This window comes from Seriola dumerili, unplaced genomic scaffold (genome assembly GCF_002260705.1).
Source record: "Seriola dumerili isolate Sdu_G_001 unplaced genomic scaffold, Sdu_1.0 BDQW01000081.1, whole genome shotgun sequence".
Lineage (NCBI taxonomy): Eukaryota > Metazoa > Chordata > Actinopteri > Carangiformes > Carangidae > Seriola > Seriola dumerili.
The window spans coordinates 4,495,498-4,514,470 of record NW_019174336.1 but is presented as its reverse complement, the minus strand read 5'-3'; the positions used below and the strand labels follow the sequence as shown (position 1 = coordinate 4,514,470).

Sequence of the window (18,973 nt, the reverse complement as noted above, 5' to 3'; positions counted from 1 at the left end):
GTAGTTGTTTGTATTGCAAAGTTTTTATGGTTTACTTTTTATACAGTTATTTTCATTGAACTTTCATTTTGTTTTGTTGTTTTATTTTCATGTCTTTATGTGGAGGTTTATCATTAAGATGATGATGATGACTATAATGTTAAGCAATTTCCTATAACACAAATGTTTGATGGGATGATGATGATGATGATGATGATGATGATGATGATGATGATGATGATGATGATGATACTGATTAGTTATTAGATAGTTGAGCAGCGTATGTTATGATTAATAGCTGCTTACTTTGGAGGGTAGTTTCTATCTTTATAGGAGAGAAGATAACAGACAGATGACAGGAAATGAGGCAACAGAGAGAGATGGGAAATGACATCAACAAAATTCCCCAACTGGATTTGAACCAGTGGTGTAATGTAACTAAGTGCATTTACTCAAATACAATTTCTTTCTTTACATTTTATGCAACACAAGGAATGGACATCTACCTGACAGCTGTAGTTACTAATTAGATTTTAAATGAAAACAAATATAATAAGACTATAAAATACAACATTTTATTAAAGAGGTTCCCAGTTGTTCCCAACCTGACTGGATTGTGACTCCATAAAGAAAAGCAGTGTGTCAGATGGGGCCCTGTTTCATGTTAATTATAGTAATGATTATCAAAATGAATAATAATCATTTTTTATTGTCCGCTGTATATATACAAACATACACACAAATATGTCAAGATATTATATTTTGTACATCATATAATGACAAATTCCATATTAATAATGTTATTATTATTATTATTATTATTGTACTCCTAAACATCTTTCTATGCAAACACCCTTCTACAAAATACCCTACCTAACATAATCCAATCTACACCCCTAGTTCAGTCTATCCATTATGTTTTATATTTTTTTATGTTTTCTAAGTCACCATGTCTCCCATGTCACTACTTGTTCCGTTACTTCACCAATAAAACAAAACAAAACAAAACAAAAAACTATCCAATAATGTCATCTATAAAATGATATATAATCACAGAAACCAAGTACTTTTTTATTTTTTATTTAAGTGGGATTATGAATGCAGGACTTTTACTGTTATTGGAGTATTTTTATATTGTTGTGCTGACACAAGATGGTCAGCTGCTCAGTTATTTATCTCGTTTACTGAAGCTGTTTCACCATCACTGGCCCATTCACAGGCTTTGTGGCAACCAGCTGACTAGTCTTGTTCAATATGGCACATCCTTTTCTGTCAGATCTAACTGCGTGACCTTTCGCTATAACCGGTCAATTCCATAAGTGTGTCAGACTCAACTGTTAATGGCCGCCGCACCAATGTTCAGGCTGTATTGTGAAAGCAAAAATAAAGGTGTGACATAAAAAAAAAAGGGCTGAAGTGCAGAGATGTTACATCTCTACTGGTTCTTCACAGCCTACAGCCACATTGAGAAAACCACAGTCTGCAGTTCTCAAACCACAACATGGTTACAATAAGACAACTGTCAATATGATGTGACTATCAGTGTGACTGTCAGCTCCAGTCACATGTCTGTGAAAAGTGGTGGTAGATACACGACAATCAAATCAACAAACATATTATCTTAGGTATCAACTTATTAACTCCCTTGTTCTCTTCCAAAACAGTGGCAGCAGAGATTTATTTGAATCATTTTTGGCCTAATAATCACAATGACTATTTTTCAAATACAAAAAGCTAAATGGATAAAATAATCTCTGTTACTATTATTAGTGTAAATCAGCAGATGTCAGAGGACAAAACTGATGAACATTTTCAAAAATAGGCCCATATTAAGTCTTGACTTATTAGATTCAAAACAAGCAAAACTATAATACGAATGAAATTAATAGTGATCAAATAAAAGAAAAAAGAAAATTAAATTTAAGGATGAAAATGTCAGTGTTTCAGTGTGACCTCTAGGGGGTGCTGTTGCAGCTCTGACACACCTGCTAAAGCTTCCAATTCCTACGGGATCACTGTATCCCGCCCCCCATATACAGTAACACTGCTGTATGTTAATGACCTGTAATAATCTGAGCTGCTCTGCACCGGTCACATTTTTTAGATCCTTTCTTTCTTTTTTGCAACTGCTATTGTATCATTACTATTTACTCTTGAGAACATTTCTCTATTTCTCCCCCTCTCTCACTACCTTTCTTCCTCTTTTTTTTCCACCCAGCTCTTGCTCTTTTGTCCTCTAAGTGGGCCAGAGTTCAACTTGTTGGAGGTTTGTTTGGGAACACCAGTGGGGACAGAATGCCTGCAAGTCGAATGTCAAGACAGTGACTTGAGGCCATCAGATATCAGCTTAGTCCTCCAAGATTCAGCACACAACCTTTGTCACATTTGGCTGTGAGACGGCTTATGATGGTGCAGAGCTGGTGGTTTGGATTTCCTGTTTGCCCCCCTGTTTTTTTAATTTTTCAGTATGTGTTACTTGTGGACTGTGCATACTGAGCAGATAGTAAACACACATCTGCAGCCAAAAATCAGTAATGAATTGTGTACACCCTCTGGTAACTCCTAACAAAGACAAAAGAAACTGAACACATTACATCAGTCCTCAGGTCTGATGTGCTGGCTTCCAGAGTTTAAATGACTGCTGCTGGTCTGTAAGTCTGCTTTAGGACCAGAAAACACCTCTGACTGTCTTTTACCATATGTATCCTCTAAGGTCTTCTGGTAGCGGCCTACAAACTGTTCTCAGAGTCCAAGCTCAACATGGAAAAGCAGCATTTATGCACCAGAGGTGGAACAAACTTCCAGACGGTTTAAGAGTTGACTTGTCTCTTTAAATTCAGGCTACAGGCTCTACAGACAAGAAGCTCAGGGATGCACAACATTAGTCTGCTGTTAATGTCAGTACAACAACAATGCTAACATACTGATGCTAAGCAGGTATAATATTTATCAGGTTCACCAAGTTTCACATGTTAGCGTGACGACCCATATTAGCGTGCTAATATTGCTAATTAACTACCTAACTAGACACAAAGTAGATGAAGCTGATGGGGATTTCATTAGCCTAGTTTTTGCTCAATAACCAAAAAGTATTGGACAAAATAACATTTTGACTTAATTGACTTGGCGCTGTATGAAAGGAGGGCAGTCTGGACTAAAATACAGGACTGTCGGACAGACCGACAGGCTAGCATTAGCATACACTGAGCCACGCCTGGCTAAAAACCTTACATTCTGCACCGCTGCTGACTGAACCTAAAGGCCTGTGTGTGAATTCATTACACATTAAATCATAAATTTAGCTTTTCGTTACATTTTTATACTCAATAATCCTGCAGAGAACTTCAATGACAGTTTTGGTTCTAAACGCAATTAGCAAATATATATATTTATATAGAAATGTGTTGGTTGTAAATTCTGACTTCTAACTTTTTTTTTTTATTGTTACAAAAACTGTGTGTTGTAGTTTGAAGGTTTCTCTGCCTCTAGTGTGCGTCTGTTTATTTGGGTGTGTATGAGCAAACTCTCTTCACACAACATTTCAACACCGGCGTCATCAACCACAATATTGTGGAAGTCAGAGGCACAACATGATGACTCAAGTACAGGAGCGTTTTATTTCTGAACCCTTTGTGAACAGAGCTGTATCTTGTTGAGGACAGAATAGTAGTCCCAACAGTTTTCATCTCAACCTGCACTGTAGTACAGTTCATTCTTTACAAACTCATTTTCACTGCTGCTTGTGAGTGAATTTGTTTCGAGTGTGTGTGTGTTGATGCAGCTGTCCTCATCAGACACAGTTGGAGTCAGAATCTGCCCTCAGTGCTGCTGGGGCGCTGTCAGACACCTAAAACACACACACACACACACACACACACACACACATACACACACACACACACACACATACACACAGGTCAGAACTGCAGGCTGCACTGTCAGAGCATCCTGGGTATTTGGGTAACAGCACTTATCAGGGAACAGGACTAAAACAAGGGCTACATTTAGCTCTTTCTGTCCTCAAACTCTGGAACAGCCTCGCTGCAGAGGTGAGAATGAGCATCTCACTTTTCAAAGAATATTGAAAAACCATCTTGTCAAACTTTTACTGTGAAACTTTTACTATGTTGCCACCTCACCCACAGTATTTATTATTGTAACTCATTCATTATTAACTTCAGGTCTTAGAAATCTTTAATCATTAACCGTTTTTTGCATGTTTTTTACATAACACACATTGTTGTTTCAGGTAAAATTTGCAATATAAACATAATAATATAACATAGATCATAATTATAAAGTTGAATTATTGTCATCACATAACAATTACTAAAATTTCAGAAGTTAGTTCCTCTAATTTCTCAAATGACAAATGCAACTACTACTAATTTTGAACAAGTTTTTACAATGGACTCTAAAGACACTTAGGACTAAAATACATCCAAATGTACTACTACGTCTTATAATAGCAGCAGTAATAAAAATGGGACTGTGCAAGACTTTCCTCTTTTTCTTTGACCTTGTTTCCCTTATGGATTATGCACTTTGATAAGAATAAGATACAAGTTGTCAACCCCAGGGTTACGTACCTGTTTTTCCAGATGTTGAATGCGCTGCAGGCGTCTGTCGATCAGCCTGTCCTGGGCTGAAACCACTGAGGTCAGACTGGCAAGCTGTTGGGCCTGTTTATCCAAGATAACCTACAACACAACAAAGAAATCAAAGGTCAAATCTGTTATTTCTGACACTGACAATTGTCTGTTATAATAGACAAAAGAATTCACTGGTATTTTATGTTTGATTGTGTTATTTACTAAAAAACAAAATTGAGCAAAAAGCAAGTCCACTACATGGCAGAAAGTATGTGGACACCTGTCTAACTCAGGCCTGGATCTAGTTCCAGTGAAGGGAAGTCTTAATACGACAGCAACATTTTCAACAGTCTACTTCCAGCTTTGTGGTAACCGTTTGGGGAAGGCTCTTTTCTCATTTAACATGACCATACCCGTGTATATGTGTCACCAGAACAACTTCCTGGTGGTTTACAGGCTTAGGTCATTTTTTTTCTCACCCTCATGAAGCCAACGCCGAGCTGAGTCTGACCTCCTGACCTCAGCTGAGTCAGGCTCTTCACTCTTTGGAGGATCTGGTTCATCCGGTGCTGCGTGGCTCTCTGCTCTGTCTCCAGATCCTCCAGCCCCTTCTGCAGATCTTTGACCGCCGTCCACACCCTGTCCCCCCGGGCACTCAGTATCTGCAGATCCCTCCTCACCTGAAGGACAACACATTATAATACATGTACATTACACCCAATATTCTCTTGGTGGGTGACTTTTTTTTAAATGATTTTTAGACCTTGACTCATAGTCTACTCGGTCTTCACAGGACTCTCATTGACATTAGTCTTGTACTTTTCATTCCCAATATACAATTAAATATATATGTCCCTCTTTCAAACTACAAAGCTGTCTGATTTCAAAACAAAAGCGTTTGAGCCTGTGAGTCATAAAACAGGGCAAAGATTTTATCTGCATGACTGGCTCTGAAAAGTGTATTTCCTTTGGAAAATGCGATTCCTCCTCACCTGCCTGCGAGTCCGTCCTGACTTTAAACTCTGCTTATGAAGGCTCTCCAGACTTCTGGTGGCCCCGTCCAGCTCTGCCGCCACCTGCTCTCCCTGCTGCTCCAGCTGCTCGGTGTTCTTCTCCACCCCGTGCAGCAGGTGAGCCAGTCCCAGTGAGAGCATCCTCAGCTGGGACACGGGAACCTCACCTGACTCCTGTGATGTGGAGGCGTCATCTGTTGCCAGGGCACGATGGGCCTGACAGAATCCCATCAGCAAAACAGACAGCTGCAACACCGGGTTCACCCTCATACTCCAGGATTTCATCGGGTAGAGACTCTCGGGTGTAAAGATCTAGATCCTAAATCTTGAGAGTCCAAGAACCAGATCTGATCACATACCAGGTCTGTCTCTTCAGACAGTGGCTGCTTAATTGCTCAAGAGTCAAGTAGAGATGAATCCACATCTGCCAGGCTTCTAGAGTCCTGATGTGGCTCAGATGTTCCCTGAGGTCTGGGGCTCAGAATGGTGAAGGAAAGAGGGATGAGGAGAAGGAGGAGAGGCAAACGGAGACAAGGGGGGAGTTCCCAGACTGACGTATGAATTATAAAATAGGAAAAGTTAACCAGAGCTCTGAATATTTGAGTTAAAATCAAAACCAGGATTGTGATTCTATTCTATTAAACACTGCAATTTTATTGCTTTTATCTAATTAATAGATCAATAGGCTACAATCTTGTACACAGACTGTGTGCACATAAAACATTATTGAATGATTAACTGTAGAATGGTTCAATAAAATTCTCTGCTGCTAAAATTCTAATAAATTGTATAATTTAAAGTGAAAGCTGCAGATTTACAGAAGTCAACACTTTGCTGTCAACACTTGGACACTTTTTCCTCAGGCAAATGTGTTACATAGAACAATAGAGTGAAGCAAGAGGGACATCTGCTGGCTGTGTAAGGGGCTGCAATAAGCTTCCTTCTTGTTCTGAAGGTGTTAAAGTGTAAAAGATTTCTTAAATTCAGCCATCCTTCCAAGCCATTATTATTATTTTTCTCTATAGTTTACATGTTTCATGGCTGGATGTACTACTTCATTTCTTGACAACAGACCATACACTAATTTTAGAGCTGCAGGGGGAGAGAATTCTCTATTGCTTCCTAACTATGAATGACCTGAATGACAACACACTCATTTGATTCATTGTGAATACATATAAATAAAATCCATTATAGTGAAAACTTAAAAAAGTCAAAAACTGAGATTTCCTATTCAGGGATCATTTTCTAACAATTTGCTAAAAATGCTGATAAATTTCTTTATATTAGTTCCAATATAAGGTAAGAAAACTCAACTGGAAATTTAACCTTATCTTGTGACAAGCAGTGTCAGCTTTATAAAATTTTCTATTATAAATTTTCTATTCTACCACATATAACTGCGACTGACTGACTGACTGACTGACTGACTGAGTGATAGAGATGAGTGATCATAGTTATTCGTCAGCCGAATGACATGTGACTGAGTTGGAGTTTCCATCAGCTTGCAGCAGCTTGGAAATGGCTTGGAAGTGTTAACATGTAGACTTAATGGGCCACGTTTCAGTCACAATGTCAATTATTGCATACACAATTGAAATACTGTAAATGTGAGCACAGAGGGGAGGAGAGAAGCAAATAGATAAAGAGCTGAAACCAGCCAACACTAGGCGGAATGCAAATATGACACAATGATGTCAGTTGTTTACAGCGGCTCCACAACAGTTTTAAACTACGTCCTTATTTTGCACATTGGCCATAAACGATCCAGCCAAATATCAGGTTTTGACCTTGTCTTGTTAAAATCTATTATACACAGAATTTTTCATCTATATTTTTATGAATCAGTGGTTGTTCGCACTCTGTCTACATTCATTAAGAGTAATTATTTGTCTTTGTAGCCTACTTTTTATGTATTCATTGTATTTATTTTCTATTTCCAAACATTTTTTTTTTGTGAATATTGTGCCAATAAAGCTTTGTTGAATCGAAATGAATTGAGAGAATTGGGGTAAATGACTTCCTACACTCAGACTCAGGCTGAATGAGCGGCTTTGTGCCATTGAGGGACAGACCAACAAACTGTTCTTTGAATTGTTTTGGAGTTGGGGCCGGCCCAATGCACAAGCGACACTATGTGAACTCATAAAGCCTGATTTATAAAGGAGAGAAAGGCGTCAGTCTCAGCCCACTCCTTCCTCCTGGCATTTAAGATACACAAGAAAGCTGCAGGAAGGCAGTGTCACTGGGTCACTGCAGGAGACAGGGGACGGAGCATGTTACACAGTAAGTCAACAAGGTTTTGTCATTTTTACAGATGTTTGAATCATTTCTGATGAGGATTAAAAGTAGTAGAGCAATTAATGGCAGAGAGTTTAATAACAATTGTTTAAAGATAATCAAGTCATTGTTCTCAAGTGTATCTCCAAAATATTACCTTTCCAAAAACTTAAATAGACTTTTAAAAAACTTAATTTTTGAATGCCTACAAACTACTTTACATTGTTGAGTTGGAGTAGTAAACCAAAGCATCAAGGGAGTTTTTTTTTAACCTTTTAACTCAATTTAAAAGTAAGACTAAAACTAAGATCACTTGATGAAAAATAACAAAACAGAAACACAGAAAGTGGTAAGTCTTAAGATGCACTAATCATCAGTACATTTTTACAAAATATCACTTCTTAATTTAAAGTAATGGTTCAACAATTTGGGAAATGCAGTTATTTCTTCCTTTTCTAGAGTTCAATGAGAAAATTGATGCAGGGGTAGGTGATTAGTGAGACTGTCCTCTCACAAGAAATAACCCAATAAGTTGTTTGTGTCAGCAGCTTATTATGACTCATATATGTTTTATCACTAAGCAATATCTATATTCATAGTAGACAGCATCAGTCTTTCAGCAGATGCCCCAAAACATCAGTTTTACATTTAAGTGACAAAACCCTTTAGTGGCTGTAATAGTTATGATGGGTGCAAAGGAGGAAGTCAGGCTACGTTGTATAAAGAGCAATGAAGTCCACACGCAGAAGAGGTCGGATGGATGGTTGGGTCGACATAAACATTGAACTGGAGACTGTTGTTCATTTCCTGTTTTCAACCAAGTGTCATCTCTATCTCTTTTAACCACGACCACGATCGTTCTATAACCTTGACCGTGAGTTTATTATTTCAACCGTGATGATGGATGTCCTCTTACCTTAACAAAGAAACATGTTTAAAGTCAAGCCCTGATGTTTCCCCAAACCTAACAAAGTTGTTTTTATGCCTAAACTTAACCAAACCAAAGGAGGGCTAATTATTTATCTTTCAACTATGAAAGATATGAAGTTAATCTGTGGCATATCTGCTCCTGCTGTGGCACGCTAATTCAGGAGACGCTCCTGCGGGTCATACCAGAGTGTAGGGACCAACAACCTATATGGTCGTTCAGGTTGGAGGACTTGTTGTGATTAGCCTAGCTTAGCTTAAAGACTGGAAACAGTGGGAAACAAATAGTCTGGATCCGTCAAAGGGGAAACCATGTGCCTCTCTGTGCCACCTGTACTGCTCATGTATAAACTTGCTGTTTCCGTACACAAATAGAAATGTAAGCATGGCTAATTTCCTCCCGACTTCAGCTCTGTACATAAGAGTCCCATCTTCTCACCAAATTCACCCAATTTTTATTGAGTACAAAGTCAATATTTTGATCTGAAACTGGCACTAGAGGAGTGATGACGGAGTACAGTTAACCAAACCGGACCACCAACATCTACAGCAAATTTCATGTCAGTCTGGTTGAAGTGATTCTCAGGTGGGCAGATGGACTACAGCTGACATCATCACGTTTATGCCCCGCCCCCAGCAAAAACTCTTGGTATACATGAAACAAACAAGTTCACACAACGTCTTGTCCAACGGACTCTGAAGGCAAACGTGTCCACACATGTTTCGATAATAATAGTGAGATGCAAGAAGAGAAGTGAGACACGATCAGTTGGACAAATGTGAGTAATAACGCACACGGCACTCTGTTGAACACATAATCTTGCGAGGCAGCTGGAGCGAGAATCCATCCTGCCAGGCTCCAAGGTGTTCACTTGTGGCTGATAAAGGAACTACTGGTAGCTACGGAGAAGTGACTGTTTTGGTATTCATCTTTTATGCGCAACCTTTCCTTGCAAAGATGGCAAGATTCGTCTAACGACATGCTAACTAGGTTGTTGTTGTTGATTTGTGTTTCCTCTTTGGCGCTGTCCTACTACATCATATTATACGCAGATGGTTCATCCAATCAACCGCCAAGTATTTCTCTTTTGAACGTGCCTATGCCTTTTCCTCTGTGTAACAATCCATGTGGAGTGTCAGGTCATTGTACACATGAAAAGTGATGTAAGCGTATGAAGAATGATCCAAAGGGAGCTGGAGAGAAAGGTTCATCGCACACTTGCATGCAGGCCGTCTCAGCGTCACACTGTCATGGCAGCTGAATAGAGCAGAGCCATTGATAATTTTATGCAGTGACACTTGTGCTTCTCCTACTATGGCAAGTCTTTAGTCTACTATGAACAAGGCCATTATACAAATGTATGCTCTTTCAAAATGTGTTGTTAAACATGGCCCTGAGATGGCCTTTCCGTGTACAATACGTGTGTGTGTGTGTGTGTGTGTGTGTTGAACTATAGCTTTTTAGCCTCTCTGAGTCAGTGGTGAGTCATTAGGGAGGAGCAGTGTAGAGTATGAAGGACAACATCTGGAGACTGTGAGTGAAGCGCTGCAGCAAGTGAAAATGACCTGAAACAAAGTACGTTTTTGTTGTTGTTGTTGTTGTTGTTGTTGTTGTTTCTTTGTCCCTGCATGTTTGCTGAAGTACTTCTGTCATTCTGGCCATCCTCACGAGCAAAACAACTTGGAAAAAAAAAAGCGGCAACCGCATGAGATGGGATTAGCAGTGACTGTGTGATGTGATCGGTGTCACTTGTAGTTGTGAATCCACAGAGAGTTATCACCAACTCTGCAGTCCTATGGAGCATTTTAGTATCTTGTAGCTTAGAGTTTTGATTTTACTTTTTTTTGCTTCAGTCTCAGTGCTCTCATCAACCTCATGGCTATAGCTAACATGCAAAGTTAGCAGCTATCTAGAGAAGAAAGTGGCACATTTAGCAGCTACTGAGCCTAATATTGGTCAAGTGATGCTGCTTCACTTTAGTAGGTTTGAGCAGCAGGAACAATGGGAGAAAAGACACAGGTGCTGACCGATGACTGTATATGAAAATGGACGACATGACAGCTCCCTAAAGGTGAAGCCAAAACATCTTGATTTTCCCCTTTTTTTGCGTGATAATAAACCCCGCCCCCTCAATATTAGAGACATTGGATAGAGACATGGGCCAAACTAAATAATCATGAATAAGTTTGGCTTTAATTAGGTATTTGATGCTATAAGATTTATTGACATCTGTGATTGACTTGCAACTGAGTGGGTTGGGTGTGTGGGCAGGACCTCGATACTCTTGCCCCCCCCCCGACACTGCGGCAATACATACTCTGGCTCCAAATGACGTCACCAGCGCAAGATGGCAGCTCTCATATCTGGGATATTTTGGCTTCATTTTTATAGAGTGGGAGGAAGTTGAGACGCGTCTTCCATCTTTATTTACAATCTCTGGTGCTGACATGCAGCAGTGATGATGATCTGTTTACAGACGTCCCTCGCTGGATGTGAACTTTAACCCTTCGATTCCATGATTACATGATTAGAGCACAGGAAGTGGATTAAATTAGTGGGTCGGCCACACAGGAAGTGTTGCTCAATTTGTGACTCTTTAGTAGAAGCATATACACTTACGCATGAATGCTGCTGCAGTTTGGCCAGAACGTCAGCACATAAATATCCTGTGTGTTCATGCATAAAGCCATGCTTACATGTGTATATCCTGATGAATATATCCATTTGTGTGTGTATATGTTTGAGTGTGTGTGTGTGTGTGTGTGTGTGTTTCAGCTGTGTGGGCAGAGTGAGACGGAGCACAGAGCAGTGAGGCCGGCATGCATGCCTGTATGCGCTGGTCATGCTGTCACACGATCTCATGGTGCCCACAGGGGCTGATGATGGGTGCAGGGCAGTGTCCGCTGTTCAGGGTGGAGCCTTCACTGTTGGTGGAGAATGAGGAGCAAATGTGGAGTGTGTTGAGTTCAGACATGGGTATTTAAATCCAAAATGCTGTGCAGTCATCAAAAACAAAAAAAGCTGATATTTATTTAGAGAACTCTGTGGTGTTAACTCCATTTCCTCCACATTCCTCGCAACAATCTGCAACATGTAGGAAAAGTGTGTTCAAGTGTGTAATGACTCAAGAAAACAGGTTGTTGACTCAAATGCACGACTCGAACAAGGCAGGTGAGGAAAAAACAAAATTTGCTGTGTCACTGATGGAAACAGGGTTTGGCAACAGTCAGTAGAAGCAGTGTAAGACGTCCAGAAAGGCAGGAACTGGTCAGAACAGGGCAGGCAGGCAGGCAGGCACAACAAGAGAGCACGACAGCTGCCAGGGAACAATGGCTAAGGAGCAGTTCTGGGAGCTGATGAGGAAATTAGGAGCAGGTGTGCAGACGGGTGGAGTTTAGGAGATGAAAAGGGGAGAACACAGCGAGGACTACTGCACTTTGTCGTATTAACATGGCTGAATGCTATTTATGCTGTGCTAGAACACCTGAATAGAATAGAGCCATGTTAATTTTTTAGTTATTTACACCTGTGATTTTCCTGCTGTGACTTGTCTTAGCAAATTCTGAAAAGACAAGAGATATTAATGACTGGTAGGCCGACAAAAGGGCGTGTGCAAATTGTTATTTCATGGATCTCACCGTGACACTCAGCTTCTCATCTCACATAAAAATAAGATATAAAAAAGGGTCATGGTTAGGGCCATGGGGTGGGAAGTGTGCCTAGTTGTTGGGTGTGTGATTAGATTATGGATAAGGGATTCATTGTGTGAACAGGACGCTCCTGAAATGAAGGTACAACAAAAACAAAAACAAAAACGATGCATTTTGAATGCAATGCATTTTGCTGTCAGGGACTACAGGTGGATAGCAGCTAAATTTAGTGCAGCGACCCTCTTCTGATTGTTTGACACTAAAGGAAAAATATTTGAGGAAACTTTTTTGCTGTAAGTTGGATGAGAAGATCAACACAGCTGTTATATCTGAGTGTAGAGCAAGAAGGTGAGTAGCTTAGCACAAAAACTAGTTGCAGGCGGGAAGTTAGGGTCAGGGGTTTCTGTTTCTGTGTTTTTTATATATATATAAATAAATCCCACAAAAATAAAATAATACAACACAAATTATAACAGATTGTTTATATAGTGGAGTCCAAAGTCTGAGACCACTTTGCCAGACCTTTGGACCCCACTGTACAGCACTTTCCTAACAATGTGCTTGACAGCTGATCTGGAGCTTTCGATCACATCACATGATCATCACCAGCATAGAGAGTTTGTTTAGTCAAATTGTGGATGTTTGTTTTCTCAACTGCTGCGTCCATGGTCAAGAATGAACTTTGAATGTCAACATTAAGTCATTTTAAAAGCGTACTGAACAACAACACTCACGTACCAGAATTCACTGCAACTCAGGACAGTAAAATCAGCTCTGACATAAATGCATAAAAACAATAGTAAAGAAAAAAATTGACAATGATTGAATTTTTATATCATCACTCTATGAATGAAGAAATAACTGTCGATTGTAACATTAGCTTTTAACCATAAACGTATATGTGTTGTGTCAATTCAGGAATTTCAACCTCTTCTTCCACTGAGTTGCTCTAATGCTCTGATAACACAATCTTTCAGTCACCGCGCCTCCACCTCTTATAAAGGCCCCACCAAGTCAAGCATGGTTTGACTTTGACTCCCAGGGGTTTGGAGGGTCAGAGGTGGGGTGGCTGAACAGCTGGCGGGGGGTCACATGCCAAGATCATACTTGGTATGTCATGCCTCTGTGGATCAAACATGTAAAAAGTGAAACCCCAGCAAGCAGGATCAGGCGTGTTATTGTAGTGTGATTCCCATTAAGTCAGCTCCAGCGGTCACACACACGCACTGCTACACGTTCAGCATACAGCAGGGTCATGTTATAGTTTAGCACGAGCCTGAGCATGTCGTGCTCACTTTTAGCTCGAACACGCTCAAACTCTGTGTATGATGCCTCGCAGGGAGTTGAGATATTCTTCTAAAAAATCATACATGACAATCTGGGATGAGTGATAGGTTTAAGAGGCAGCTGTGGAGTGCAGACATTAACCATAAATCATTAATGATTAGCTGAAGAGATAATGTATTCCCTGCTGGCACTGTACTGCATATGCATCATACTGTATATCTTCACAAGAGGACACGACGTTGCAGGATCCAACACCAAACGTCTAGCAGAGGTTTTGACTGTGTGCTCTTTCTCAGGAGTTGATGGAGACCAACCCAGAGCTAAAGGAAGAGTGAATGTTGAGCTGTGGACACACACATGGCCACACATATGAATGATTATGTTGCGGCATAGATCTTTTGAACTTCAAAACTTAATAGGTTGGACCTCACACAGATGAATTAACCCATTTCCTAACACTAGATCTTGTAATCAAAACCATGATGGTTCCAGACTTATTCTTCCCCGACCCCTGACCAAGACATTTTATGCTCAAACCTAATTACATGGATGGATGGATGGACCTTATTGATCCCGGGGGGAGGGGGGGCCATTGCTTGCACAGACTGGGGGGAACAATAGTTAAAGACCAAAACCCAAACTGCAAGAACTGCAGACATACAGAGCCAGATACTGAAGAAAAGCACAGACAATATATACATCAGAAACAGCAGGATGATGTGCAATTCAAGAAAGGTTGGAGTGCAATAAGAGTATGAAATACAAGTAAAGACTGCAGTGCAGCAGTGTTAATTAGAAAATGTTAAAATGCTAACACACTAAGGCTAAGGCTAAATCATTTCTTATTCCCTCACACTACTGAGTTGGATTAGGCCTGTGTATTTATTTCTGCCATGTTGGCAAGTACACTGTGGCCAGAAAATCCAAATTTAAGCAACAAGGAGGAAATATAAACCTGAACTGAGCAGCCAGCAGCAGCCACCATAGCTAACAGCTGGCTGACACAAGTCAGCACAGTCTGAAATTTGGCAAATTGTTTGGCAAATTATAAATACAGACTGCTGAGTCCATTTCCTTTCACGCAGACTTTCAAATGTGTGACCTGGATTTCCATGGAATTGCCTTCGTAGGAAAGTTATTGAGGATTCTTCCTCCTCCTCATCTTCTTCTCTCTCCCTCAGAGTACAGTCTGGAGTAACCTCTTGTCAGGGACATGTGTTGCCACAAAGGCATTTCTCATTGGGTGGGGTAGATACAGCTCCTCTGGACTGTGAGTCTCCTGTCAGGACCAATAAAAGGCTGTGATAGGAGCCAGGGACACGATGGCACGTCACTCTGTCTCTCTTCTCACTGGGGAACGCAGGAGGAGGCACAGATGGATTTGGCTCCATGATGAAACTCTGCAATTATTGCTGGTATGTGGCAGCAGAATCATTTGTGATAAATGCACCTCGTCCTGTTTATCATTAGCTGAACAGCCACTTCAATTCAGTGTCATATGTCATTATGTTTGTACAAACAGTCCAGTATTTTGGGAAAATGCTTCATGTCTGGTCGGGTATAGTGTAAAGCTTGTTAAGCCCATAGCTCAAGGGTGAGGACACAGCCCTATTTAATCAGTGTCTTCAAAATGAAAAGTGTATTTCCTCAGCATGAGCAGCGTGCTAACTGAAACCCAAATCCTTTCACACCTAAATGCATAGCATCATTTAGGCTGCTGTGAGCTGCACTTTATGAGGTGGGGAAGTTAACCACATGTACATATTCTTATGTATTATATGTTATCTATCCTACATACATATCGTACGTACATATCCTCTCACTGGTGCATCGAGCCAGAATAGACTTCCTGCTCATTGTGGCAGATGGGATGATTATTGAAAAGTAAAGGATCAGATCAAGTGCAGTTGAGCAAACCACGCTGGACAGATAGCATTGAATAATGTGTTTTTGCAGAACATTCTGATGTCACAGAAAGGCCAAAACTGTGTTTTGTGAGGTCACAGTGACCTTGAACTTTGACCTTTCACCACCAAAATCTAATCAGTTCATCCTTGAGTCCAAGTGAATGTTTGTGCCAAACTTGGAGAAATTCTTACAAGGCATTACTGAGATATCTGGTTCATGAGAATGGGCAAACAGACAGAAAAACATACCAAAAACCCCAAAACATAATGTCTCCGGCATGGAGGCAATAATAACAACAACAATTTAGAGTAAACTAAACTGGTAGTGTATTACAGCTGGACTGGACCAACACACTAACTATTCCTATGGATCACGGGAGATACAAGAAATGCCGTAAGGAGACCGAAAACCTAACGCGAGGTAATGCATAAGTATCGTGAGGGAACACGAAAGTAGTTCAGAAAGAAAAATTCCTGCTGTGACACTTCAGCTGTGAGCTGTGATTTATTGTTGGGAGTTAAAGGGTTAAAGTGTTGGTATGTAGCTTACATACATTAGGCTTTGTAGCTGCTGAATGATGTTACACCTCCTCAAAACTGTGACTGCATGTCAAGGCTTCGGTGGCTGTGAAAACACCACGTGGAGCCTGACAGAGCAAGTGGTTTCTCCCACAGCATAGACGCAGTAATCCTCTGCTTCTCAGCATCACACGTCCAGCAAAGCCATCGCGCGGCAGATCGTCACAGTGAATGGAAGAAAGTAAAACAGACGTAACCTCCGGCTCTAGAAAAACACAGAACCAACGAGTACAGTTATTATAGGGACCGGAATGAAAGCGTGATACGATACATCCACGTAGCGCTGTGTGATAAAAAAAAACCAAAAAAAAAACCTGCGCTACAAGTTTCTCTGAAGGCAACCCCATTAACCTCTTGCGTGACCTACTCTTTTTTAAAAGATTATTTCCATTTTAAGAATTCATCTATGAAAATTAAATTCAAAAAAGACAAACAGATGGATGCAGAGAGGGGTTTTCTCATTTTTGTCCCAGAATGCCCTCACACCTGCCGACCTACCAACCCAGCAGAGCAAGGAGGTGATTATCGTTCGTTACTATCAGAGGAGCACGCTGTCATTTTATTTCAGAGCCAGACTTCCTCGGGCCTCTCCGGAGTTCCTGATATAGGCGTAGCAGTTAATGAGGGAAATACCCAAAGTTAAACCGAGCATGGGAGCCTGAGAGGGTAGAGAGGGGGAGGGAGGTCCGGAGAGACTGGAACGTGAGAAAAAAAAAAAAGGAGCAGGAGAAAGGAGAGAGATGACAAGAAGTGGCAGAGTTGTGGGTTTTCCTGGAGGACGGAGAGTCGTCGTATCTCTGCTCTGGCTGTGTGGGTCTCTGGCATGATGATTTGAGACAGAAAATGAAAATCACATTGCCAGGGATTACTACACTGCTATGGTGTCTGCTACTGCTGCTTCTGGAGCTGGAGGAAGATATGCAGGTACTTGTTTTTGTCATTCCAGAAGCGTGTCTGACTTTTTTTTTTTTTCTTTTCCTTCCTGTCCTGTTCTTATTAAACATTTCTAAGAGGAGGGAGTTTGTCCAGCTGCCAGTCTGTGAATCACGCTCCAAGAAAAACTTTTTTTTTTCTGAGGCAAGATCAAAAGAATAGTGTGTTTGTGTTGTGTCATGTGTGTATCTGCTGTTTCTGATCAGGTGCAGAGCTTAGTCGACTGCTGAACAGGGAGTCTTACCAGTTTGTTCACAGTGGCTAAGTTCTTCACTTGTACAGAGATAATTGGGATGTATGACAAGAAGTCTGTAGTTCCTGACCTACTAAAACTGTATATATATATATATGTCTTATCATACAGCATATGTGGTATAATTTTAAATATTTTCATTCGCAAAACTAACAAAATCAGAAGATTGTGTTGTCAAACTGTAAGATGTGATATTATGAAGATTTCTCTTTTCTTCCCTTTAGCATATTGAAATATTTAATCTTTATATCATTATACTCTTGTTGTGTTAAAGGATATGGTTGGTAATAATTAGTTCTTATTGTAAACAAATTAAAAACATTAAAAACAATGACCTGATCCTACTAACAAGTATTGTCTGTGTAGCAACAAGCTGATGTAATATATTTTGTTCTTCTGTGCCACAGAGCTCCATAGCAGCCAGGTGTCCGTAGCCAACAATGCTGTTTGCATCCGGGGCGGACAGCCGGTGTGGCTATTTACACCCAAGCATTAGGCTCTCCTGGACCACTTCAGTGAGTCAAATGGAAGAAGTTCAGGCTTTCTAACGTGGGGTTGCGGTGAAAGGGTCTATTTTAACCAGAACTATGTTGTTATATGTTGATATGCTAACCCTGACTGTTTGGGGGGAAAAAAAACCCCAAAACAAAACAAACAAAAAAAAGAACGAACAAAAACAACAAATAAAACAAGAGGCTTAGAGAGCCACTGGGTGCTCCATACGGGTGTGAATAGCCAAATAGCTGCCCTGTGACTATTTTCACCTGGCTGACATGTCCTTTCATTATCATGAACACACACACTGCAGTTTGTCTCATTCCCACCTACACCTTCCTGTTGCACTAAATGTGGATCAATCTGCGGATGAAAATAGTCCCCAGCAGATGCACTATTTACTCCTGTCTGAGTAAAGTAAACTGCTGTGATAGGAAATTACTGAGCAATTTGTGAACCATTCTCAAAGATTTACATCAGATTTACATGCTGCGAGCAGCAGACAGGGCAAGGAAGTCAGAAAGTATCAAGAGACTGACTGTAAAGTTGGTTTTGGTCTTTTCACAGGATTTGTTGACAAAAGGATTAATATAGAATAACACCAGCCTTCTCCTTTAAGTGGTCCTCACTGTCATATGTCATCATGGTCATGATCTCAGGTTAAACAACCTTAGAGGTGTGATATACTGTAAGCCCACACTTAAACCTGGGGTAAATCTTTTGGTTAATTTAATGTAGGAATGTGGAGGAAATCTTGATCTATTGTAGATCTGTCTATGGAAGGGGACTGGAGTTAAGCATACGTTTAGTCTAGAAAGTTTTAACACAGGATCAAAAAGCTGATGGACAGGACAACACTATTTTTAGGTTTTGTACTTAAAGGAATTTGACCAAACAATCCTGAGTTATTTTGTTGAGAAAATATATTGGAAACAAACAAACAACCAACTTAACAAAACAATCCATCAACTATTGCTGAAAAAAGGAATGAGCTATTCTTATATAAATAGCTTTCTTTTGTATTCTTTTCAGCTTCAACATTATGGGATGCCTGTTACTACAATAAAGATGAAGAAC

General features: G+C 40.3%; 1 protein-coding gene across 1 annotated transcript; it reads right to left on the bottom strand.

Moving 5' to 3' along the window:
• Window positions 1-3,597: 3,597 nt before the first annotated feature.
• Window positions 3,598-5,961, bottom strand: LOC111221244. The gene is made up of 4 exons (XM_022744625.1): window positions 5,564-5,961; window positions 5,051-5,251; window positions 4,569-4,679; window positions 3,598-3,826 (listed from the first exon to the last, which is right to left on the bottom strand). Exons 1-4 carry the CDS (start codon window positions 5,867-5,869, stop codon window positions 3,770-3,772), a joined length of 675 nt encoding a protein of 224 aa, XP_022600346.1. The 5' UTR covers window positions 5,870-5,961; the 3' UTR covers window positions 3,598-3,769.
• Between the last annotated feature and the right edge of the window lie 13,012 nt (window positions 5,962-18,973).